This window comes from Capronia epimyces (genome assembly GCF_000585565.1).
Source record: "Capronia epimyces CBS 606.96 chromosome Unknown aczIQ-supercont1.1, whole genome shotgun sequence".
NCBI classification, from domain to species: domain Eukaryota; kingdom Fungi; phylum Ascomycota; class Eurotiomycetes; order Chaetothyriales; family Herpotrichiellaceae; genus Capronia; species Capronia epimyces.
The window spans coordinates 3805141-3828302 of NW_006912904.1; the positions used below are offsets into that span (position 1 = coordinate 3805141).

A 23162-nucleotide genomic window follows, 5' to 3' on the forward strand; every position below is an offset into this window, starting at 1 on the left:
TCGTCACCAAAAGGTGGGCAGGGTGGTAGGTAGGTAAGCAAAGAAAGAGTGCGCTGTGAGCTGTCATGAGGCTGGAACATTCCCGATGATGCGAGTCTGTGCCACACCCTAAAACCACCCTATCAGATTTCCCCGCGGGTGGCGACAAGGCTACGGTATTGCTTGGTCAGCCTCACCCCCTAGCAAATTGGACTGGCTGGCCTGTTTCGCTTCTCATAGCATTACGGAGTACTTTTAGTCTATCGATGGCCTCGCCATCGTCTCAAACGTATACACCAGTCACACAGTCCATCGACTCGTGCCCTGGCCGGGGTCTCAAGTAAGCCCCTGATTTGTATTGATTGGTACTGGCCGTCTCTTCGGCGCTATAGTCAGGGGATTGTACTCGGTAGACCGTTTGTCAGTCCCAGAGTAATACCGCCTTGACTGTCTTCCCGCTACGCATGTCCTTTGCGGCCTGCTCCATCTCTTTGGCGGGATAGGTTCGAATCAATCGGTCGTAGGGAAACTTGCCCAGCTGCCACGCTGTCAAGAGCTCGGGGGAGAATTCCTGGGGATAGCAATCGCCCTGGTTGCAGCCGATATAGCTGCACCCAGCCTGAACCATTTCGAATATATTGTGCGACACTTCGGTGGAGAGCTAGATGGCCAAGTCATTAGCAGATATGGTACAATACTGAGGGCCTTGGCCTTCCGGGGGGGATATACCTCGCCCATCCCCACTGTCACGACCTTTCCTTTCCGTGCAGCGCTGTGAATGAGGGCTGTGACAATCTCCGGTCGGCCTGTGGTGTCGATGGCACCGTCGACACCGCGGCCGTGAGTGATGGCCATCAACACTGCCATCAGATCCGGGCGCACTTTGGAATTGACCCCGTGAGTCGCGCCGAAAGAGCGAGCCATCTCGAGACGTGAGGCAACAATGTCGACGGCGATGATCTTTCTGGGAGGATACTCGAGTAGTTTGAGTGCCATGATTGCCGACAGTCCGACAGCCCCGACCCCGACGACGACGACGGTCATGTCGTGAGTAGGATTGACCACGTTCAGCATTGCTTTTGGGACGACTGGGGTCAGCCACAGTGCGCAGAATGGTCAAGGAACAGAACATCAAGCTCACCTCCGGCACCGGTCATGACTCCGCAAGCCAGCGGCGCCAGGATTTCAAAGGGGATGTGCTTCTCGACCCGCACCAGGCCGTTCTCCGACACCAGAATGTCCCGGGCGAAACTGCTCTGCCCGAAGAAATGCGAGGTGATTCGCCTGCCGTCCGTGGCGGACGAGAAGGTCTTGGACCCGTCCAGCCGGCCCACGCCCAAGTTGTACTTGAACCACAGGTCACAGTAGGACGACTCCTTGCGCAGGCAGTACTTGCACTCTCCACAGCACGAATAGCAGACAATGACATGGTCGCCCGGCGAGACTTTGGTCACGGCGGACCCGATGCGTTCGACAATGCCGGCGCCTTCATGGCCCAGCACCGCGGGAAACAGCTCTGGCACAGACGCTTCTTTGGCGAAATTGAGATCGGTCCGGCACACTCCGCTGGCTTTGATGCGCACTGCCACTTCATCGGCCCGGAGCGTTTCGTCGAGCTCGACTTTTTGGTAGCGAAACGGTGCGCCGGGCTTGGACACCACCAGCGCTTCCGTGATCATGTTTGTAGCCGCCGCAGATGATCCAGTACAGGGCCCCCTACGCAGCTTCCGGGTGTGGTGCGAGGGGTTCGGCCTTTTGCAGGTAGAACCGTTGATGTCGATGTCGATGGCTTGAGCAAGAGATTCATCTGGATACTTAGTACGGTGCAGCCCCAGGCGCCGAGGTCCGTGTAGGCCCGTTTCTTCGTGCGTGGTGTGGTGTGATACTATATATCCGTACACTCCCACCACAGCGACATGTAAAGTCCACTACTATCATACCGGTGTCTTCAAGTCAGGAGTCAGGCATTTGTGCGGGTGTAAAGCTGATGTGGCCGGAGCGGAGAAACAACAGCAGCCTCAGCTAGGCATTCACTGAATTTACTGGTTGCGGAGTACAGTACGGAGTACGAGCTGTATGCCTAGACACCTAGAGAGAAGAAGTCTCTCAGCCACCATCCCCATCGATGTCCTCGATATCCCAACCACAGAGTTACAGCACTAATAGAGCCGCACCGCGTTGCCAAAAGCGAACCTCCCTACTCCGTACTAGGTGCCTGCCTACCTTATGAGCGAGACCGAACCGAGCGAGGCGGCGCAGCTTACGGCCATTCATATTGCCCGAGTCTTCATCTCCAACCCTCCAATAGAGCTCGATTCGCTCGGCGATCGATTGGACTATGGACAACCCTTGGTGGCCGACCCGCGACAGCGCCTCCTAAGCCTTAGGCCCCTAAGGCTTTTTACGCAGCAAAAGTCGCTGCAGTGGTTGGTGGGATTGGCGGGTGCCTGGCGAACACTATGTGCAGTATCCTTGCTTGCATGGTTGACTGTGGCTGTGCAATGCAGAGCGCAAGAGACACATGAGATCACAGGCCTCCCGCAAAACAACCTTCCCGCAATAAGATGATTTTGCGAAAGGTATAGGTAGGTAGGAACGAAACCAGGGAACGGCGTAAGAGGCATAGGGCCACTATTGTTGCCTGAATATACATAACTCACCCTTACAGCCCCGATAGCTCTTGTTAAGGCTCTACCGCACAGGACGAAGGACGGAGTACATACACCCTTCCTCAGTTTATGGTCGCCTACGACAACAAACGACATTGCTCGCCACGGTTTAATTGATACAATGCCCTCCAATAAAAAAGCCAACCTCCAGGCGGCCGCCAACTTGAACACCTCAGCAGCGGCCCAAGATCTTCCTCCATCGTACGAGACGACGGTTCTCCCCATCCCAAGACCAAGCGCAGGCACAACAAGCGCACCATCCATTCCGATCTCTATACCCAGCCAGAATCCGCTCGAGGCGCTCTCACGACTCACCACCATCGACTTCGCCAAATACCGCGTCCCCGATTCGACACTATCTGACGACTGCACGACCGTGACCACCAGCAGGCCTGAACTCACCGGCACGCAGTATGCTCTCATCAAATTCATCTACGAGCAGGCTGCCTTGCCACCCAAACCGCTCATGGTCGTCCGCGGCACGCATACCGAAAACACGTCGACAACGGCCATCGTGGACTTTGAGTTGAAGATCAACCTCACTAGTCTCCTGGACACGGATCGCGACCGCGGTGCTGGTCTGGACGGGACGAGGTCGTCGAAGCGGATTCGTGTGAAACCGTTTCAGAATGCGTCGTCCTCGTCGTCCTCGTCGCCGAAGCAGCCGGGTAGCAGTCGTACTGAACGTGAAACCACCCTGGGTCCTTTGGAGCAATGGGTCAAGAAGTTCTGCGAAGACAAGGCTGAGAATAAGAGGTGAGTCGACCATCAAGCTCAAGCTCAAGCTCAAGTTCAACCTCACCAAGTTTGAGAGAGCGAGCGACCGGTTACGGTTGATTTGGGCAAAGCACGCCAGACTCTGACGAGCGCTCGCTTTGACAAATTTCTCTTTTGTTCTCTTGATGACACAGCTATTGGGGCTGACACCGCTCTTGTGTCCAGTTTCACTATCCACCGCGTCGCCAAAAACCTCCCAACGTCGATGCTTGAAGGCATGGTCCGCACCCTCATTGCCGCGACCAGGTACCGCGGCACTGTCGCAGTCGAGTTCCCCGTCCAGTATGCCGATGTCACCGTGCGGCGCCAATCAGGTAACTGGTTCGTCAACATGTTACGACTGTATCGATTTACGCGATACGAGGTGGTTGAATCGCGTTGGGACCTGGCCGGCCTTAGTTCACAGACAGCAGGGGCTGGCGGGTCTGCGTTTGCCGTTGCGTTTGCCGATCAAGGCCGCAGCACCACGTCGTCCCTGGTCGAAGGCGAGCCCGGCGCTGCAACAACAGAGCAAACCCGCCGCGCCGGCCTCATTGCGCAGGAATGGTGGCGGGAATGGGAGCCGGCCATTTCCAATGCCGTGCTCGCGCGCAAACAGGGCTGGATCACGATCGAAGACTGGATCGAGGCGCGCATGGGTGTGAGGGAGAAGGAGAGGAATCGAGACTAGGGCGTTGAGCGTTGAATGCGCCGACTTGGTATTTGATATGACACGAGGGTGATACGAGCTGACATGACTAGGCACTGATGGATCGGTTCAGCTGTCCTGGCACTGCTTGTTTGGGATGGGGACTCAGTACTCATGGATTGGCTCAGCCCTGTGTGCCATAGAACCAAGGATCAGCATCTACTTCTCTCCGGGGACGAAGGGATACCTGAGTCAACTAATAAAAGGATAAAAGGAGACAGCATGAGCTCGGGGAGCATACGAATACACCACATGTAGGACCATGTCCGAATGAGTACTTTGGACTGTCCTCAGTCCAAGCTGGTGGACGGGACGATCCTTAGCAGTGTACGGCCATGGTCTTGCATGTGTAGTGTTTGAAATACTTCAGACAGAATGCTCTCATAGCTAACACGATCAACGTGACGACCTTTTACTGCGTTGGGTTCATTGATGCCAACGTCTGAAATAAGGCCGTCATCGTCGATCACTGTTCTCGTCCTGGAAGAATCGTTCTTTGGCGCGGAGATCTTCATACTGTACATTGCTCTGCTCAGCCACGGTGGCCACGAAAATGGTTGCTGATCATCGCTAGGTGAGCGAGCTCCTCATTCTGACATCCACATAGCTTTATCATGCATCACTCTCCTCATCTAAGGAACTGTCATCCTCCAGAGGGTCTTCATCCTCCCATGGTGCAACACCATCTCCATGTGCCGTGATCTTGCTTCCTTCCCCATCTTCATCTTCCTCTTCCTGTTGACTGTCGTCGTCGAAGTAATTGATCATAGCGAACTCCTCTTCATTGGTTTGGATACTCATAAACAAGTATTCCAGCAGCGTCGCATACCATATAATTCGCTGCCTGTATGCGTTCGTGACGCTCTCGTCGACCGCTGCCCGTAAATTTTCGTGACATATCCGGATTTGGCGGCGATAGTACGTTCTGCCTTCGGCTTTCAATTCCTCGAGCGGGGGATGCTGGTCTTTAGCAGTGCCATCCGACACAAACGCCTGCAGTGCAACAGCTAGGCCTCCTTTGCTTGTTGCTTCGTTGACGAGATCGGTTGCACTGAGCCCCGTCGGAGTAAATATTTCCGCCTTTGCGTGATCGTTATCAATACTCTTGTCGTCGCTGTTCCAACTTAGAGGTTTGGGTATGGGAGTCATGTGGAACTCGTTATTTCCACAGTCCAAAAGCACCCATGTGTTGAAGACATGGTCTTGGGGTCCTTCTTCTTGCACTTTCTCTCGCTCTTGATCTTGCACATGCTCTTGTTCGTGGGGAAGGTCATGTGTTGGTTCTTTCCGGCTTTCTCGTTCTTGTTTATGGTCTCTCTTGCCAACAACCATACCATCAATACTCTGGAAGAAACACTTGTTACGGCCGAAAAGCGGTAACTTTGCCACTTCGGTACGGTCCATCACGGTGAGACGCTCCTCATTTTCTTGGTCTGCCGCAAGTTGCTGTTGTCGGCGCCGTCCCTCGACATATTCTGGACTGAGCAGCACAACCCGAAACCAAGCAGCAGGCACAAAATTGGGTTCAGGCTTTGCAAAGTCATGCACCAAGAAATAGAAACGACGGTGGTGGAACTCGCATCGACACATTGGGCAGCGCAGAAACCGAGCACCGGCCCGGCTGTTGATCCCACGGTCCAACTCGGAGCTGATCCATACGAGAAAACATGAGACTGGCCAAGCGTTTTTGCACGCTACACTACTATTGAATTTAGGGGTGGCTTCCAGTCCCGATCCCATTCCTGCTCCCGCTGCCACGGTTGTGGTTGTTGCTGACCCCATGCCAAAGCCCGTCCCAGATCCGTAGTCAAGGCCAGGAAGGCGGGACAAAGGGAGAGGAAGGCCCTGAGAATGAAGATGTGTGTGGACAAGAATCTGGGTGCAATCACTCATGGGCCCGCGGCACCAGAGGCAGTGGTCATGTGCACGAGGCCCACGACCGCGTGAGAGTGTCCAGCCAGTTTGAAAGAGAGCAGCGAGGCGAGTAAGATTCACTGGATTGGAAGTGTCGAGGTCGGGATGCGGATCGTCAGGACTGGGCTCTTTGATAAATGCGGTGCTGGATTTGAAGTTGTCCATGGTATCAGCCATGTGGCCGCGGCAGATGCACTTAGCTTGGACGAGGCTGGAGTGGTAGTATCAGAAGAGTGCCAGAAGGAGAGTGGATTTTTGGCAAGTTGGGACGGTGCCGCTATCTCTTCCTAGAGTTCCTTGGTACCTGGCATGTCGGAGAGAGGGGGGGGAAAGGTCTAAGTGACAAACAGATGAGGTGAAAGAGATATTGCGAGATGGTGAACACAGGTCCGAGACATAATACAGGGTGAGAATAACGTTTGGACAACAGGCAAAGGCTAGTATGTACCTTCAAACAACCAGGGCCAACAGCCCTTTTCCCCCGAAGTTAGCAACCGCTTGGTTAAAAGGAATCTAGGAAGGAGGGGCATGCAGCTGTTTTAACTGCAGTGCCAGTTCTTGCAGGTTGTATTGTAGCACAGACAGCCACCAGCTTTAAGGCAACCGTGGGCAAGAGCCGCGATGCCTGAAGTAACAATGGACCTCAACTCAGAACAGCAGATAAGCACCTGCAATTTCCTACAACAAATAACGCCTCTGCAAATCATGCGGAATCAGCTTACTCGCCGAATTTTATACCTGCCTTTCCGTAACATGAGGTTTCCACGGGGGCTCGCTTTTCCTTTTCAAACAGTACCCATCCCCAGCATGCTCAAAAAGCAGCCAGCGACTGCAACCAGGCTCCCAATTCAGTAGAGAAGCTCATTCGAATCTCCTGTTATTCTCCACACCGTCCAGCACCTGCCTTCAAAGGGATGGCCCACATAGACAACAGCGAACGAGTTCACTGGTCGTCCAACAATGGGGCTCGCTCTCGGTCCTCACTGACAATTGCCCCTTCCTGTCGGATGCTATTATCTTGTCCAAACAGCCTCGGAGCTCCAACTACCAGTGATAAAACGAGCAGAGCTCCGGCGATGACAAAGGCAAAGATCCACTGAAGAGCGATGACATGGGAAGATACCTGTCCCAGGCCCAAAGCTAAATTGCAGTATCAGTACGAGGTTTGAGATCAAAACATTGGGGATCTTACAGAGCGACAGAATTGCCAACTCGATCCCCATGGTATAGTCCTTGAAGGTCAAGACAAAGAAGCCACCGAGGACCAGAATACCCCAGATGAAGATGTTGGCCACGATTCTGGCGGGTAGACTATGAGCGTGGACCATGGCTGCTCCGTCCCAAAGGATGGCGACGTAATTCCAGGCCAAAGGAGCAGACACGATTGGAATGTGGATGAACAGCGGCGTGGTAGGGTGGCCGAAATAGAGCAGAGTGAGGTTGAAGAGGTTGATTATAAGGAGCAGCTCGCCTTGCCAGAAGTGGCCTCGAACCCAGAGCATGATGAAGCCAAAGGTCAGTAGATTATGCTGCAGGAAACTGTCAGTCTCCGAACCCAGATATGCAAGATTGGAGCCGCTTACGAAGATGAAGTGGCTGCCAACATTGGCAGCATTTGTTACAAATTGCTTGTCTGCACTCCACAAATACCGGATGTAATGTGCCTGTAGAATCAAAACCACGACCCAGTATATGCTTGTGAGAACCGAGTTCAGGGTGAAGGGCGTCACCACGTGGTTGTTTTGTCCCCATATTGTGTGGCATCGGTGCCTGTGTCGGCAGTCCTCCGGGTGGCTAAAGGTGTAGACCGCTCCAACGATGACCAACAGAAGCCAGGTGACGATTGTGAGAACCTTGTAGGCGATGAGGTTGTTCCGTGTGAACTCTTCGCGCTTGGCGAACGGATTGTCTGAGAGAGAACGTTAACGACTTGCTCACCGCAAACGGTTTCGATTCCATACAATCACTTGCAGGCATCTTGAGCAGACTCGGTCAAATTCAGACAGCGTCTTCGAAGTACTTGGGTGGAAAGTCTTTTCGAAAACGAGTTCCTGAGGCTGAAAGAACCGAACAAGGGTGCAGAGAATGAGGCAGCAGGCGTCAAACGGGAAGTTCCTCGTAAAAGCAAAATGGGAAGAGAAGTATGAAGTGAGGAGTTACGCCTGTCCTAAGTAGCAGCAGGCACCAGCACTGATCTCATCCTGTCACTCGAAACGGTCTAACGCAGGGAGAATCCAGGTCGAGTTTGTGGACGGGCTGCAGATGGGAAGAAACAAGGCCACCGCTCTCCAATGAAGCTGAATTGCGGGGGATTGACGTCACCGGCAAATGCGCCCTCACGTGCTCTCACAGGTCTTATGTTGCAGTGCAGCGCCACACTGGCAGAACACAGATGCAGAAAGCGGATGGATTGATCGAGTTTAATTCTTTCAAGACACGGAAGGAGAGTAGCTGCGGATATTATTCTATTGTTGTACGTGCAGAATATCTCTGCGGGTTATATGCCATCATTCAGAGTCAATTTCACATGCCTTGCTTCAAACACACTGCATGGCTAGCTTTCCTAGAATTTGGCAAAGGCAGCCTCGTATGCGAATCCCAGCGTCATCTTCGCATGCTGCAACATATGATCAAAGCTCAAGTATTTGATTAGATCCTCCGTGGTGTGAATCTTCTTGTCCGAATACTCAAAGTCCGACTCGATCACAAAGGCCGAGGGATACCCATACTTACTCGCCGAGGCATGGTCCGAACAGGCATATCCGCACTTGGTCAGAGTGTATGGAATATCGCAATACGCCTTGATGATCTTTTTGATGAATTCCGTGAGGTCGGGGTTGACAAAATCCGTAATCACCCCAACCGACTCGGGTTTCCCATGCGCCAATGTCTGCTCCACGTAGCCAGTCATGTCTTGTTGAATCATCGCTTTAACGTCCTTTTTGTTCTCATGGTAGGATTTGAAGATAGCCTGGCTGCCCAGAAGACCTCCTTCTTCCGCCGAATACCAGTGGAACTCCACCGTATTCTCTGCCTGGCCTTGGACAATGTCCTCGGACCGAAGAAGTGCTGTAAGAGCCTCGAGAATGGTCACGGTGCCACTCCCGTCGTCATCCGCCCCGGGCGCCGCGAGGATTGATGGCAAGAACAGGTTGATACTGTCCAAGTGCGCCCCGATCACAACAGTGTGGTTGGTTTTTCCAGGAAATCGGGCAATGATACTGAACTGGCCCCATGGATGTGCGAACTTGTCCAGGCTGGCTCCGTGCTCGAAGGCTCCAGAAGCTGAGACTGTTTCGTAGATCTGCTGGTATAGCCATGTCGCTGCGTCAATGCCGGACTGGCTCTTGTAGTATCGAGTGTGGAATGAGGTGAGTCCTTCAAGGTGCTTTCGCATGTTATCCTTGTCCAGCACTTTCGCCAGCGACCTGACCGTCTCGTTGTGCTCTGGTTTCGAAGGGTAGGTGACGGCAGTGGATGCTGACTCGGAGGTTACGACGTAGGGATATGTGTGGCCATTTTCCGTGATGTCCATAAACCTCACGCCGTTCTGATTGCTCCATGGTTAGCAAGGTGTTTCTGCATCTGGTCGGGAATCCATACCCTCTTCAGCTCCCATTTCTCCTCTTCGGACACCCATCTGATTTTTCCAGGGTTCAATTCAATCAGATATTGATCTTGCTCCAGGGGCTGTGAGTCTTCGAGCGCAATTTGCTGTTGGTAACTAGTGTCGATGGAAAGAGCATTGACCAAGGCGCCCGCACCGAGGGTGAGAAGCAAAGGGAGTTTCATGGCTGCCCTGAATCTAGTCAGACAAGGACAAGGGATCAATCGGACGGAGAATCGGATATATGAAGGGGAGACGAGACGTGGTATCCTTAGGCAGATGGTTGTTGTCTACTCCGTAGTATTGCCGTGTAATAATAGGGTGGCCTAGGTGGCTGGGGAACAACGGGCCACCAGGCAAACAAGACGACGTCTCCCAACTCTAAGACGCCATGACCAAATTACACTGGAGCAAGACTTCTGTTTACTATCCGCCATCGTTGCCGTCTCCATGTCCCATGTCCCCTCATACAAAGCTTGGGAAGGATGCAAGATAGACGCTGGGTCTATGATAGCATCGCAGAGGCATTCACAATATGAGTAATAGTCGATGTCTGATGATGGGCTCCTAAGGCCCGTCAGCTTGTTGCGAGGATGTTTGTTCCTATTGGTCAGGCTTAGGAGGCTCTGACTCCCACTTCTAGTGGTCCGAGACTCCGAAGCTCTTCAACCGACTGCTCCGTCTACTATCAGGGCTTTGGGACCGGGTCTGATTCCTCTTCTATCGCTCGCATCCCAAGTTTACTTCTCTGATAAATGTGTTCGACTGGTTAGACAGTACGCCCTATTTTTCGATTCCTTGTCCCGTGCACAAACACAAATTACGTACTCTCCTGTTATCGTGGCAGGGTACGCCACGATCACAAGACCGGAAGCATGGTCATTGTCCCTATTATGGTAGCTCCGGAGCTCGTGTCCCCTCACGTAGCACCGAGTTCAGAAGGGATTGCGAGGCGAATGGAGGATGTCTCGATAGACCCTGGGACGCCCCCGCGGCCAACAGTCGGGCCCTCCGTCCGAGTCACCCTTCCCCTCAATGTGAAACCGAAATCTACAGTAACTACCTCGACAATCCTCACTGAGCGGAAGCTCCTGCGTCGCGACAATCTGGAATACCGAGAGGCTCTCCTCAAGGGCAAAGAGGGCTCGCGCCAACGGCGACGCTGGGAGAATGGTACTAGACGCAACAACCTGGCTTTACATCTGGGCTAATCAGGGTCTACAGATCGATTGCTGTCGAATCCATGGGTCGAACCCCCTTTGCCTTCCGATTGGGAAATTCGCCCAACACATCCCCGCCGTACGGTGCCGTATTACCTCGCGCCTCTGTGGGATGCGGCCGAATTCCAGCGAGCGGTCGAGGCCAAGCTGAAAGGTCGTAAGAATAGTACGAGATCGCGAGGGAAAAGGGCTCTCAACACGGGCGTTAGCCCGATGGAGGAGGCGGCCTCCAGCATCCCAAAAGAAGTCCGTGCCAGACTCAAACGCGCAAAAGCTGCTAAAGGACTGCTACACGATCTTGAAGAGAATGTGCGGGCATTTGTCCAAAAGTGGAATGACAAAGAGGCTCGACTACGGGAAGAAGGGCTCCAAGACGTCCCTCTGACCAGCGACAGTGAAGAAGACGAAGAAATTGTCTTCATCGGCAGGAACGGAGCCATGCACGATTCTCCCGATAGACAGAAGAGACAAAAGGAGGAGGGATGGGAGGAGACGGTCAGCACGGAGAAAGTGGTCTTTGAAAGCTTGGACAACGACAAGGGCGCTGCCTTCGCCCGATGGCTTGTTCATTGCGTCGGGAGCTACTACGGCTTGAAGACTTGGAGTGTTACCCGTGATGTAGAGGGGGGAGGGAAGCGGAGACTAGCCTATGTCGGTGTGGACAGTAGAGCCAGAGGCTTCATGGGTCGTGGTGTTGAAGTTGGTCGAGAGTTCGAGCTGCCTCGGCCTCTGTGGGGAATGGTGTGACAGGTAGCTGACGAGGCCCTGTCCGAATTTCTGATCATCGCTCAAGATTAACTCCCTATTCGAGGGATAGTATCACTGGCGACTGCGACGGTTGCATGATGATATAATGCATGCCCACGCCCGTGGAAGTTGATACTCGTCCCAGATCGGCAAGCTGCACAAGCGCCTCAGCTCTAGCGACCACTCGGAAAGCCAAAGAAACTGGCAATCAGTGTAATCCAAGCAAACTTTTGGAGCCAAGGTCGTCGTGAATTCTGCCGGTCGCATGTTGGGGTGGTGCGATTTTCATGGCATTCTGTCGACCATGGAGAGTCGCACCGTGCTGCCACCAGTGAGGCGGCCCCGTCATAATCATGGACGGTAGTATTCTTTGTCATGGGACGAAGCTACAAAACGAAGGTCGAGGAGGGAGCTGGAATGTGCTGTAAAATGCTGATAGTCCTTCTCCCACTCATTGGCGCTTCATGACGAGAGAGCCCTGTGGTGCAAGGAGGAGAGATGGGAATGGAAACTGATCGTGAAGCATCCACCGTATTGTAGGGTGACCTGTACCGCGATCACCAGTGTTGGTCGTTGGGGGGTTTGCCAAAAGGTGAAGCGCCAGTATTTTTGGGGCGGCGAAGTCGTAGAGCGAACGGATCAGACATAGAGACCATACCAAGGTCGACTGAAAGTCTCCAAATGTAAGAGCTGGACCCTGCCATGCTCCAAGACGTACTGGCTAAGTACCGGAGGACCCGTCCGGAAGGAGCCCGTGAAGGCTTAGTGATGCTGGAGTGGTATCGAGTGCATCCGCGGTTCGAGCCGCGGCGACAGCTTAGTGATGATCAAGGCGATGCCACCTACCACTCTGTATATCAGTTGTCAGAGATTGGGTGAATCTCAGTAACGATTCCATGGCAGGGGACCGGATTCGTGGCAAAATGCCTCACACTCGACCCCATAGTAGAAACCGTTAATTAGCGGACTCGTCCACAAACGCGACGGGTCGCACGTGCTAAGGTCCGGGACACAGAGACGGTAGACAATGACACACGATTGGGATGTAACAATTCAGTACAAAGTACTTGGAAATGAAGCAAATATCGCTGCCCAAACTTGGGGCCATTTGAGGCGCAGCGGCCAATGCTTCGAAGGCCTTGTGGTGATACGGAAGTGCAGGTACGGATACAGCGTGAACACATGTTCATCGCTGACCATGATCCGGGTGAGCAAGCATGGATGAGAAGAGGACCCGAACACTGAAGCAACGTATGAGGAGGAGAGTGTCGGCCGATTTTGTATGGGCATGCCAATGAGGTGGTGCCACGCTGTATCCTGCCTGTATCGAGATCGAGCGTGGGAGCCAGGCGGCAGTTCTAGAACATTTAGCGTACATGTAGGTTGTTGAATTAACGTGTTCGACAGAGTGCAGCTAGTCCTAATCCAGTGCCTAGCTGCGGCAGTCCCGTCATCCCGGCCAACTCTAATGGTACCTAATGGTGGCTAGTGGTAGTGGCACTGAGGACAATTCGTCTGACATGGCAGCTTGATTGTAACCCCCCAAAACCACCGGCTGCCCTGGTGGTTGGGCGCGAGTCTTTTTTCATTTGTGAAGCGGAGGTCTCCGTCAGACCAGACCCATTGAATTATTTGCTTCTGTCTGACAAGTGTACCATCGTGCCCTCTCCGTTGGTGTTTGTTCTATTGCTTGACCCTAACTCGCCTCCACTACACGGAGAAAAATGCTCGCTGGGTAGTGCCTTATTAGCGAGTTCGCTGAGATACGGATGACTGTTACTACCACTAACGACAGCCGCCGTCTCACGGTCACCCCTCGGCTGACGAAAAACATGCTACTAGGTGTGCAATGGGATTGGCTTCTAGTCAGGGTCAGCACCTCACCACCCGCAAATCGATCTAGTGGCCAATTCCGGTCAGTTCCCGTCTTGCCTGGTCTCGGCTTCGGGCTTGCAACCCCTAAGCGTCGCGCCATCGGCGCGGTCCCTTCCTCGATGGACAGTGGGACACTGGAAGCGACCGACAATCGCTTCCACATCATTGTGCCAATTCATCCGTGGAGTGATTCTCCGCCTCTGAGATGTTGTTTGTTCTTTGCGGCCAACGCCAATCACCGCAATGCCTCTGATTGCTTTTCAAATGCCGTGGGAGACGCTCCTTCTGGCCGTAATCCTACCCACGTATTCATGGATTTACTTATCTGTTGCATCTGCTGAGACCTCCTTGACATCTCAATATAACGCAGTCTCGAGTCCATATCCCCTTATACATCATCCGACACGTTTCTACAGCTTTTTTGTTCGACAACATGTCGCGATATATACATACGCACGTCCGTATCTGGCCTCAGGGATCGTCCACATCCGCTAGCTCCGCTTCAACCCGCAGCGACGACTCCGCCCATTCTAGTCACACTCAAAACACCACCCTCACCTCGTATAGCGACACAAAATCCACCACCAAGCATTGCTACAACTGTGGAGAAGCCGAGGTGGCTGTCGAACCCTTTGCCTACGGGGACGAAGAAGACATCGATCCCCGAGCGTCGAGCGAGACCTATGCTTCCACCATTGCTTCACAGGAAGCATCCTCGAAAGCACCGAGCCTTTGCCCGCTAGCAAGGCAGATATGTTATGAACCCGACGCCGTTGGCACCACACCTGCCGAGTTTGCACAGCTCTTCCCATCTACCAGAAGACTTCTCATCCAGCATGACGACACCACCCCAGACGGCAACCTGAACCTTCGAGTTGACACCGAGATGCTTCTCTCCCAGGGCCGGAAGCTGAAGCTGACACTCTTCCACCTGCGCATGTACGACCTCGATGAGCGCCAGTTCTCGCTCCGTCGATATCATCGGCAATCGGGTCGGGAAGTCTGCAGCTCGAGGCGCAAATATCTGAAGCCCATTGCCAAACCATCGCGGCCAGTCAAGAAGCTGGGTGGTGCTCTCAATATCGTCAGTCTCAAGACGCTGGCCGTGAAGCGGAAACCTACCAAAAGCCCTCATGAGCAGGAGGATGACGACTCCGATGACGACCTTGGTCTCTTCACCGCTCAGGCAGACGTGAAGGCCACCATTCCCACCGATGCTATCAGGATTGAGTTTTCAAATTATGCCCAGGTCGAGCTCCAACGTTCCGGCCGGGGAGAGGGCAGTTCGTACGATTTCGAATATTGGGGGGAGAGATACACCTGGAGACGAAATGTTTTCCAGGACGGGTCAGAGTCGGTCTTCTCTTTCGAGTTGGTGAACCTGACTACCGGCACTTGCCTGGCTCACCTCACCCCGGACAGATTATCGCCAAAGCAGTGCAAGCGGGAAACTGCTCAAGGGTCTTGGGTACCGCCGTGTAGCATGCGAATCACGGAGAAGAAAGTGTCGAGCGATCTCGGCGATGTGATCGTCGCCACAGGATTGATAGCTCTGAGCGACGATTGCATCAGACGACACTGGCATGAAACTCACCGCTATTAGTTGGCTGGAAGCACAAGTCACGGCCATGTTTGATGTTGTCCAAATTGTGGAAGGAGCAGGACGAAGTTTCCTATTGGAGTTGCGTTACACAAACCCTATTGGCGGTGTAGGATGCAGGCCGGCGACCTGATCGAAACAGCCTGATGACGGAGAGTGTTGAGAATGTTTTCTTGGGCCAAGTCCCTCAAAACCACCGTACAGTGCAAGCATTTTAGCAAGTCATGGGAGATGACAACATGGGTATTTGCATGAAGGTCGTTCTCCAGGTGGATGGCATGGGATGGATGATCTGGCGACACGGGGTCGTGGGACACGACAGAGCATGATCGAATGATGCATACGACCTGGAGCCTCGAAATGCAGAGTCGACGAATATACTAATTCCCCGATGGTTTCCATCGAGGCAACACAAGAACACCTTGAGTTCGCTGATCGTGATCCGTGATCCGTCCTGGTTGCTGATCGTAGATAGGTAGCCAGGGGCACCTAGGCACCTAGGCACCTAGTCTCTTACAATAGATCGCATCAAAATGTGGTGGCGTTGGGCCTTGGCACCAATACACACATGGTCCCCTGAAACAATCCATCAGCCAGTTCAGTTCAGTTTAGTTGAAAGTTGCAGTGACCCTTGAAGCGGCAATCAAAACTTGAGCCTGAAGGAAGAGATATTGGGCTAGACCGGATCTAGCTAGCGGCTGGGAAGGGTGGGTATCCGCAGTTTGACCCGTCGAAGGCCGTTCCCGCCGTCAAACGGCGACCTTTCATCCTCCTTCTGCATCTTCTCCTGGTCTCCATTCGCCCTGGGGCTCTCCAACCACCGTCCATCCTCTCCCTCATCCCGGCTACACAGTCCACCGCTCAACGGCCGTCTCGACTTCAACTGCCACTCCCCAAAACCGCCAGGCCTTGTCGGCAAAAGTTTGTCAACAGTGCTGACAGGTCCCATCACTTCAATTTTCGCCCGTTCGACGCAGTCCTCACCAGCCCACGCCTCCACTGGTACCGTACTACTACTGAATGTCCCGATCATCTCATTTTCCTGCTGTCTAACCGTTTCCATTCGTCTCGCTACTTCCAGTAGCTACATTCCACACTTGCACCGAGGCTCCTACCCTCACCGTCCTCTGCCTGCCCCTTTCTCTCGGCCGCACGAGCGAGGATGGATGCTCGATGCACTGCAAGACGTGGACTGCCGGTATACGCATGCTGGCCCTCCACTGGCGTTGCTGCCCAACGGCCATCAAGCCCCCAAAACTGAGATAGAGCATCCAATCAGGCCTGCTGCCCTGAATCCGGGGCCGTAGAAGAACAGGATGAGAAGAAAAGAAAGCAAGACGAGTTCTTAGTCTCTTCATTGCCGACGGCCCGCGTGCGTCATTGAGAACAAAGTCGATACTAGGGAGCATAACCCGATCAGGCCCAATGCCTTCCCGCTATCGTGTGCTTCATCACAAACGGACGCCGGGCTTACAGCTGTCCTTTGCCCCACCTCGATATCCTGGCCAGGTATGATTCGCACGGGGATTTCGCCAATCCTCACATCGTCAGGTCCCTCTCCGCCATCATGCATATCATTGCTTGGTTGCCGGACCCGCACGCTGCTCTGCATTGCTGGATCCTGATGTGTTGGCACTTTGCTGCTAGGTGAGGCTGGCGCTCCAAGGTTTTTTGCTCTGCAGTTTTCGCCATCCCATCCTCTACCCACGTCTTGACACACCTCGCCTCTCTGCATGCTCGCATCTGTGCGACGTCAAAGGCCTTTATAGACATGTCAGGGCGGCATCCACTGATCGATACAACGTGTCACCAGATCTCAGATCATGTTGCACGAAAAAACAACCTCTATTTGTTCCGGTCTGTTGTTCTTGGTGCCTTAAATGACATGAGGCGAGGAGAATAGAAGCAGACCTGTCATTGAGATCGAATGTTGCTGTTGCTGCAGCTATCCTTCGTTGTGTCCGCTTTGACCACTTGCTCTGTAGCTCTGGGCCAAATTTTGTCTTGTGCCTTTGGACCTGTTGGATATAAAGCAGGTCGATATTCTCTCTTGCGTCGACCTGTTTTGCACTCAACTCATCGTGCTTTGGTCAATACTACAAGCCCTCTCCAGCAAAGTCGCCAATCAACCACAACCAGCCACCTCTTTCTCAGCTGTATCAGCAGGCAGATCCCTACTGCACCATGGCTACCAAAACCCACAAGACCTGGCAGGAGGAACTTGCCGGTATGTGCTGCAACCCTGCTGTTGACCCTTTGATGCATGCCATCTAACGTGCTACTAGCTGAATGTCGGAGACATAGACTTCCTGCTCCTGTCTTCAATATTGTCTCTGATCGTCGAGGTTTGTTGATTCCTAGTCTTCCTCGACTTCTGACATTCAGCCTGACCAATGACTGACTGTTGCTCTCTGCCCTTAGGTGGCCGTACCGCTTGGTCTGCTACAGTGACAATCCAGGGGCAGAATCTTGCAGCCAGGTATTGGTACGATGGCCAGTATTTGCACAATGCCAAAGAAGATGTTGCCGAGGTCGCATGCACCAAACTCCGCAACCCTTCGATCACTGGTCAACAAACCACATACCGTGCCGGACCAAGCTATGCTCAGGGTGGTTGGCCGCGTTAGTCGTGCGGCATGCTTGATTTGAGGACGGCCTAGTGTGGCTATGCCATGGGATCCAGTCGACAGCTCAGAGATGGGCACCCTCAGGCTCGTGGAGAAATCCAACACATGTTCTCAAGGCTTCTCACTCAGCCCAAGGAGGAAGTTCGGATTTCAAGGGGAGCATAGCGATGGCGTCATGGCGGCAACGGGGAGCACAGGATGACCTTTTTTCTTCGGGCCTTGAAATTTACCCTCTGTTTCCTTCTCACCGCCCCAGAAGTCCAGGGAAGGATTAGAGAGACTCTGTTTAGGTGTGGAAGAGTGTGGGACGGTTTACACTGGCAGGCGAGTGGCCTCAGTCGTTTCTGAAATATTTGACCGCTCTTTGGATAGATAGAAGAATTCCAAGATTTTTGAACTGTATGGATGCTGCGTACCCTTGCACCATGTAGTGTATGCACGGGTCCTGCACAGGAGATTGTGTACCTCTATGTCACTCAAAGGATCGAGCGCAAAAGTTAGATCTGGTAAACCTTGCGCCCTACAACTGCCGTGCAACGAGACACTGGGGAAGATTCTGGTGGCCCGGTGATATGGGGCCAAATCAGGGTACGCGAACAAATCCACCAGTGGAGGCTCGCCGCCCAAGATGGCAGAAAACCCTCCGACATGACATGGCTGAAACTCACCAGACCTTGCTCCCACAGGGCTTTCGTGATTTGTCCTACCTGCCTCTAACGCCCTTACTTAGATTTAACCAGCTCGTCTGAAGTCCATCCCGGTGTAACATCCGGCCAGCCGCATTTCCGTTGCAGATATCATATGCACACGATCGTCCGCGCGACCAAACGAAGACTTGACATCCTCACCGCCGCAGGGCGACACATCGCCCGCTATCCTCATGTGTTGGGACGAGTCACGAGCATGTCGACCGCTACGAAACCCTCGGCTCTAGCCTTTGACCTCCAAGCGCGATGTTCGGTACGCAAACCCTCATCTACCAGTCACTCGCTGGATCCTTTACGTTCCCCGCCATTGACAAACGTCTCCCCTTCGACTTAGACATCCAAGGCGCGCGCATCGACCCTGCACCTTCCGCATGGGCCAGTCGACCTCCCAATGTTCATGCCCGTAGCGACCCAGGCGTCTCTGAAGGGCCTGACCCCAGAGCAGCTGGAAGAGACAGGCTGCAGACTGTGCTTGAACAATACATATCACTTGGGCTTGAAGCCGGGCCAGGCTGTACTGGATGCGATCGGCGGAGCTCATAAGCTTCAAGGATGGAACTACAACATCCTGACTGACAGTGGCGGGTTGGTGGCTATTCACTCTCCAGTCGGTTGAACCGCTCTCCCACGGGACGTTGATTGACTGATACAATTTCGCGGCGTCAAGTTTCCAAATGGTCTCGTTGCTCAAATTGGCCAAGATAACAGAGGAGGGAGTGAGATTCCTCAGTCCTCACGATGGTAGTCCAATGTATGTCGAGTGACCGATCCTATTCAGCAGGCTTATGGACAGTTGGCTGATTGGACTCTTTCCTCCAGGCTTCTCACACCAGAGCATTCCATGTCTCTCCAAAACTCCATTGGGTCAGACATCATGATGCAGCTGGACGATGTCATACAGACAACCTCGCCGGATCATGCTCGGATGAAAGAGGCCATGGAACGCTCAGTCCGGTGGCTGGACAGATGTATCGCCGCCCACAAGTACCCGGAGAAGCAGAACCTTTTCTGCATCATCCAAGGCGGCCTCGACCTCGAGATGCGAAAACAATGTTGTCTCGAAATGATCAAGAGAGATACTCCGGGCATAGCCATCGGCGGGCTTTCCGGGGGGGAAGCAAAGTCGGATTTTTGCAAAGTGTAAGAAAGCTCCCCCTTCTTGGCCCCCCTCTCGAAAATGGGATGCTTACCGCTCATTGAACAGCGTTGATACATGCACCGACCTCCTCCCGGAAAACAAACCAAGATATATCATGGGAATAGTATGGCACATCGTCCATCGTTCGTCTCGAGTGACTATCAGAGCTGACCTAGAAAGGGCTATCCCGAAGACATCGTCGTCGCCGTAGCTCTGGGGGCTGACATGTTCGACTGCGTTTGGCCTACGAGAACAGCAGTGAGTGATCCCAGTTATAGCACGTTTTCCCGAGAGACTGGTCCTGTACAACTGCTGTGATCACACTGACTCCTCTCCAAATACGCAGCGCTTCGGCAATGCCATTACATCGCAGGGCGTGCTGAATCTAAAGCATGCCCGCTACGCCCGAGACTTCGGCCCGGTCGAACACGATTGCACCTGCACATGCTGTCGCTCGAAGGAAGATGGCGGCCTAGGAATTACCAGAGCTTACATCTACCACCTCGCAGCCAAGGAGACGGTCGGAGCACATCTGTACGTTGAATCACCCTGTTTCTGCCATAGTCGTCCCCAGCTGACCGCCCGACCCTTTGTCCCCAGATTGACGATGCACAACGTACATCATCTCCTCTCGTTGATGCGGCGCGCCAGACAGGCGATTCTGGAAGACCGATACCCTGAATTCGCACAGGACTTCTTTGCTCGATACTTTGCCGACAAGGCGACGCCGCAGTGGGCCATTGATGCGCTTCAGGGTGTCGGGATCGAGCTTTGAGGCTTTGAGGCTTTGATGCTTTGGTGGTCAACACAGACATGTGGACGTGACAGGGTCTGAGCGTGTAAGTGTCCTTGTACCTGTCCCTGTACATTGTCCCTGTGTGGTATTGCAGAACGCAAACGTACCGTCACATAGCCTCATCAGTTAAAGCTGGGTGGGACCCACATGGTTGAGAGCGAGGAAACAGAGCGCCAAAGTGCACTCCTGACAGGCCAGGCGGTGTCTGTACTTTGTAGAGCGGCATATGCCATGGATTCAGACGATAGAATCAAAGTTCACATGCTTCAGCTTAAGGCAGTAAGTAGAGGCAAAGCCCGATTTCGCCATGTGCAATGCAATGTGAGATGTACTATATAGCCTCCATGCCTGGCAGAAACACTTCAATGGTCCTTTCTGGATACCAGGTCTATGTTCCGCACCATCTATTTCCATGTTTAGATCAGAACGCCGTGTTCTATTATCTATCGTGGTGCTGGGTAGAATGGACAGGCCATAGAGACGTATTCCATTCTCCTGACTTTGCTTTCTTTGTCTCTTCCGCAAGGTTGACGATGGAGCCAATCTAACTGCACAGCTGGTGACAATCAAGTCGGAGTTGAAGTCTGATTCCATCCTTCAAGCCTTGGCCTGCCGCGCTCGAGTAAAGCTTCCATCGAGGGCGTTAAGCAGTGTATACACGGCCCTTAGAAGCGGCGTATCGACGCCCTTCTCCTCGGCGATACGTAGGGCATTTCCTACAATTGCATCGACCTCCATGTTCCGGCCGGAGCCGGCGTCTGCAAGCATGCTTGGTTCGACGCCGGGTAAAGAACGAGCGGTGGCCCGGCCGATCTGGTAGTCGACCACTGACGAGGAGATGGACGGATATCCGGAGGCTTGGGCGATGGCAGCGATCTCGAGCATGACACCCTCGATCAGGTCGGGCGCGTAGGGTGAGGAGTGGAGAAACTGGGCGTCTCGGCTGCGCGAAAGCGCACAGATCGGGTTCCACGAAGCGTTGACCAAAAGCTTGCTCCACCGCTGCTGCTGGACGTCTTGGTGGACTTTGGCCGAGGCACCCCCGGCGTGCAGTAGAGCGGCCAGTCTCTCGGCAGAGTCTTTGTGCTGCGGCGGTGCGGTTGCCGGATAGGTGCCGATGTGGAGGAGTTCGACTTCGCTGTGCTGGACGGTTCCTGGTGCGATCTGCGTGGCGGGCAGGTAAACGACGCAACTGAGGATGGGGTTGGAGGGGAAGGCGGACCGGTAGATATCTTCGATCCCGATGCCGTTCTGGATGAGCACAATGGTGGTGTTTTCCGACACCGCGGCGCGGAGCTGATCTGGTATAGATGGCGTGCTGGGGATGGCTTTGGCTGTGACAACCACGTAGTCGAAGGGTTGGCCCTCAGACTCGGCTACGGCTTCATCGACGCTGCGGACCACTTGTGGCCGCACCTTGAGGTTCTGTCCAAAAACGGTCGAGTTGATGGTCAAGCCTTGTCTGGACACAACTTCGTAGTTCGACCGGCATACAGTGAAGACGTTGGCGGCGCTGACGGTCCGAGAGAATATATATGCGTATACACTGCCGATGCTGCCGGTCCCGACAATGAGGATTCGTGGAACCATGGCTCTGCTTGAGTTGTGAGCATCTATTTGTTTTCATCAATTTGATTGAGGGATATGTGCTATGCTGTGCTATGCTGTGCTGTGCTCTGCTGTGCTGTGCTGAGGCGGCTTGGACATATGGGAAGCAAAGAGGTGATCTGAAGAGCGGGTTCATCATCCTTGACATGTGCAGGGGTGAGATACGAAGCCAGCCGGACGATCAGTCCAAGCAAAGAGTATAAATAGCACTCCCCTTGATCTGTTAACGGACAATGGTGCACTGAGTAGACGGGTGAAGTCTTAGAAACCTGCAAACAAACGAACTCGACGTACCTGTTGCTGACTGAGGATGAGCTCGTCCCCGACATCAGCGACCTTGAGGTCGACAGAGCCCTACGAGATACTGCAATCCAGCTTCTGTGCTGTGGGCCAATGATTAGTGGGCAAATCCGAGCGGAAGGGCGGATCCTCAGAGGTCGGCGGGCGCTTTGTGTGAGTTCCAACAGGCTCGATTGATATTGATATACGGAGGGAAGTCGACGAGCCGATGGTTGGGCGAGTTTTGGTATCATCTTCATCTTGTGCCTAGGGAGGTATGGGCATTGTGAGGAGCTTTTCCTTTTTTTTTCTTCTTCTTCAAGAGCAACAACTTTGTAGGCCAGCCTCAAGCGGTAGGACTAGCTATGTCGAAGCTCACGGGCCTAGGCAAGAAATTGCTATCCCTATCGTTGATAAGGCGGGATACCTATGATCTGGGAGGAGAGGGGTCCCTGAGTCTTCTAGGAACAGGAGGGGGGCAGGTGGTCCTTTTAGCTGATGTCTTGTTATACTGGATACCACAAGTAGCTACCTAGTACGGAGTACGGAGTACTTACCTACCCACAAACACAAGAGGGAACCACTGGCAAGTCAAGACCAGCGATATACCATGATACTAGTAGGGGCTAACAACTAGTACAGAGTAGTACAGAGTACGGATACAGAGTAAGTCCTGATCCCCCCAAAACGCGTCCGCGCGCAGGCACAGAACGCGACCTGAAAATTAATCGCATCTATCTCTACTTAATTAGCAGGGTTCATGACGTGGTCAGCCATCAACATGCGCCTGAAACCCTTTGTTCTCTCTCTTGCACTGACCACCTCCTCTCCCAGGTCCTAAGGCCACATCCTCTTGTCATTGTCAAGACTATCAATACCCTGTGCGGAATCGCGATTCTGCGTATTGATGGGATGGGCAGATCCTCCTGAT

At 53.4% G+C, this 23162-nt stretch overlaps 10 protein-coding genes across 10 annotated transcripts; 5 read left to right on the plus strand and 5 right to left on the minus strand.

The window, feature by feature from the left end:
- Positions 1 to 400: 400 nt before the first annotated feature.
- A1O3_01373 (uncharacterized protein) lies at positions 401 to 1658 on the minus strand (the record flags this gene model as incomplete). Its single annotated transcript, XM_007731519.1, has 3 exons — positions 401 to 640; positions 709 to 1055; positions 1121 to 1658. The coding sequence occupies 3 exons, from the start codon at positions 1656 to 1658 to the stop codon at positions 401 to 403; spliced, it is 1125 nt and encodes a 374-aa protein (XP_007729709.1).
- A 1111-nt stretch (positions 1659 to 2769) lies between these two features.
- On the plus strand, positions 2770 to 4095 carry A1O3_01374 (uncharacterized protein; the record flags this gene model as incomplete). Its single annotated transcript, XM_007731520.1, has 3 exons — positions 2770 to 3404; positions 3591 to 3861; positions 3916 to 4095. 3 exons carry the CDS (start codon positions 2770 to 2772, stop codon positions 4093 to 4095), a joined length of 1086 nt encoding a protein of 361 aa, XP_007729710.1.
- Positions 4096 to 4725: 630 nt separating this feature from the next.
- Positions 4726 to 5703, minus strand: A1O3_01375 (uncharacterized protein; the record flags this gene model as incomplete). The annotated part of the gene is made up of 1 exon (XM_007731521.1): positions 4726 to 5703. The coding sequence occupies one exon, from the start codon at positions 5701 to 5703 to the stop codon at positions 4726 to 4728; it is 978 nt and encodes a 325-aa protein (XP_007729711.1).
- A 1267-nt stretch (positions 5704 to 6970) lies between these two features.
- On the minus strand, positions 6971 to 8004 carry A1O3_01376 (uncharacterized protein; the record flags this gene model as incomplete). Its single annotated transcript, XM_007731522.1, has 4 exons — positions 6971 to 7167; positions 7220 to 7556; positions 7611 to 7936; positions 7989 to 8004. 4 exons carry the CDS (start codon positions 8002 to 8004, stop codon positions 6971 to 6973), a joined length of 876 nt encoding a protein of 291 aa, XP_007729712.1.
- Positions 8005 to 8590: 586 nt separating this feature from the next.
- A1O3_01377 (leucyl aminopeptidase) lies at positions 8591 to 9819 on the minus strand (the record flags this gene model as incomplete). The annotated part of the gene is made up of 2 exons (XM_007731523.1): positions 8591 to 9577; positions 9631 to 9819. 2 exons carry the CDS (start codon positions 9817 to 9819, stop codon positions 8591 to 8593), a joined length of 1176 nt encoding a protein of 391 aa, XP_007729713.1.
- Positions 9820 to 10509: 690 nt separating this feature from the next.
- A1O3_01378 (uncharacterized protein) lies at positions 10510 to 11601 on the plus strand (the record flags this gene model as incomplete). Its single annotated transcript, XM_007731524.1, has 2 exons — positions 10510 to 10807; positions 10859 to 11601. The coding sequence occupies 2 exons, from the start codon at positions 10510 to 10512 to the stop codon at positions 11599 to 11601; spliced, it is 1041 nt and encodes a 346-aa protein (XP_007729714.1).
- Positions 11602 to 13909: 2308 nt separating this feature from the next.
- On the plus strand, positions 13910 to 15079 carry A1O3_01379 (uncharacterized protein; the record flags this gene model as incomplete). The annotated part of the gene is made up of 1 exon (XM_007731525.1): positions 13910 to 15079. One exon carries the CDS (start codon positions 13910 to 13912, stop codon positions 15077 to 15079), a length of 1170 nt encoding a protein of 389 aa, XP_007729715.1.
- A 2181-nt stretch (positions 15080 to 17260) lies between these two features.
- On the plus strand, positions 17261 to 17703 carry A1O3_01380 (uncharacterized protein; the record flags this gene model as incomplete). The annotated part of the gene is made up of 2 exons (XM_007731526.1): positions 17261 to 17303; positions 17525 to 17703. 2 exons carry the CDS (start codon positions 17261 to 17263, stop codon positions 17701 to 17703), a joined length of 222 nt encoding a protein of 73 aa, XP_007729716.1.
- Positions 17704 to 18606: 903 nt separating this feature from the next.
- Positions 18607 to 20323, plus strand: A1O3_01381 (queuine tRNA-ribosyltransferase; the record flags this gene model as incomplete). Its single annotated transcript, XM_007731527.1, has 8 exons — positions 18607 to 18663; positions 18745 to 18995; positions 19078 to 19161; positions 19230 to 19550; positions 19615 to 19672; positions 19729 to 19806; positions 19895 to 20082; positions 20149 to 20323. 8 exons carry the CDS (start codon positions 18607 to 18609, stop codon positions 20321 to 20323), a joined length of 1212 nt encoding a protein of 403 aa, XP_007729717.1.
- A 618-nt stretch (positions 20324 to 20941) lies between these two features.
- On the minus strand, positions 20942 to 21934 carry A1O3_01382 (2-dehydropantoate 2-reductase; the record flags this gene model as incomplete). Its single annotated transcript, XM_007731528.1, has 1 exon — positions 20942 to 21934. One exon carries the CDS (start codon positions 21932 to 21934, stop codon positions 20942 to 20944), a length of 993 nt encoding a protein of 330 aa, XP_007729718.1.
- Between the last annotated feature and the right edge of the window lie 1228 nt (positions 21935 to 23162).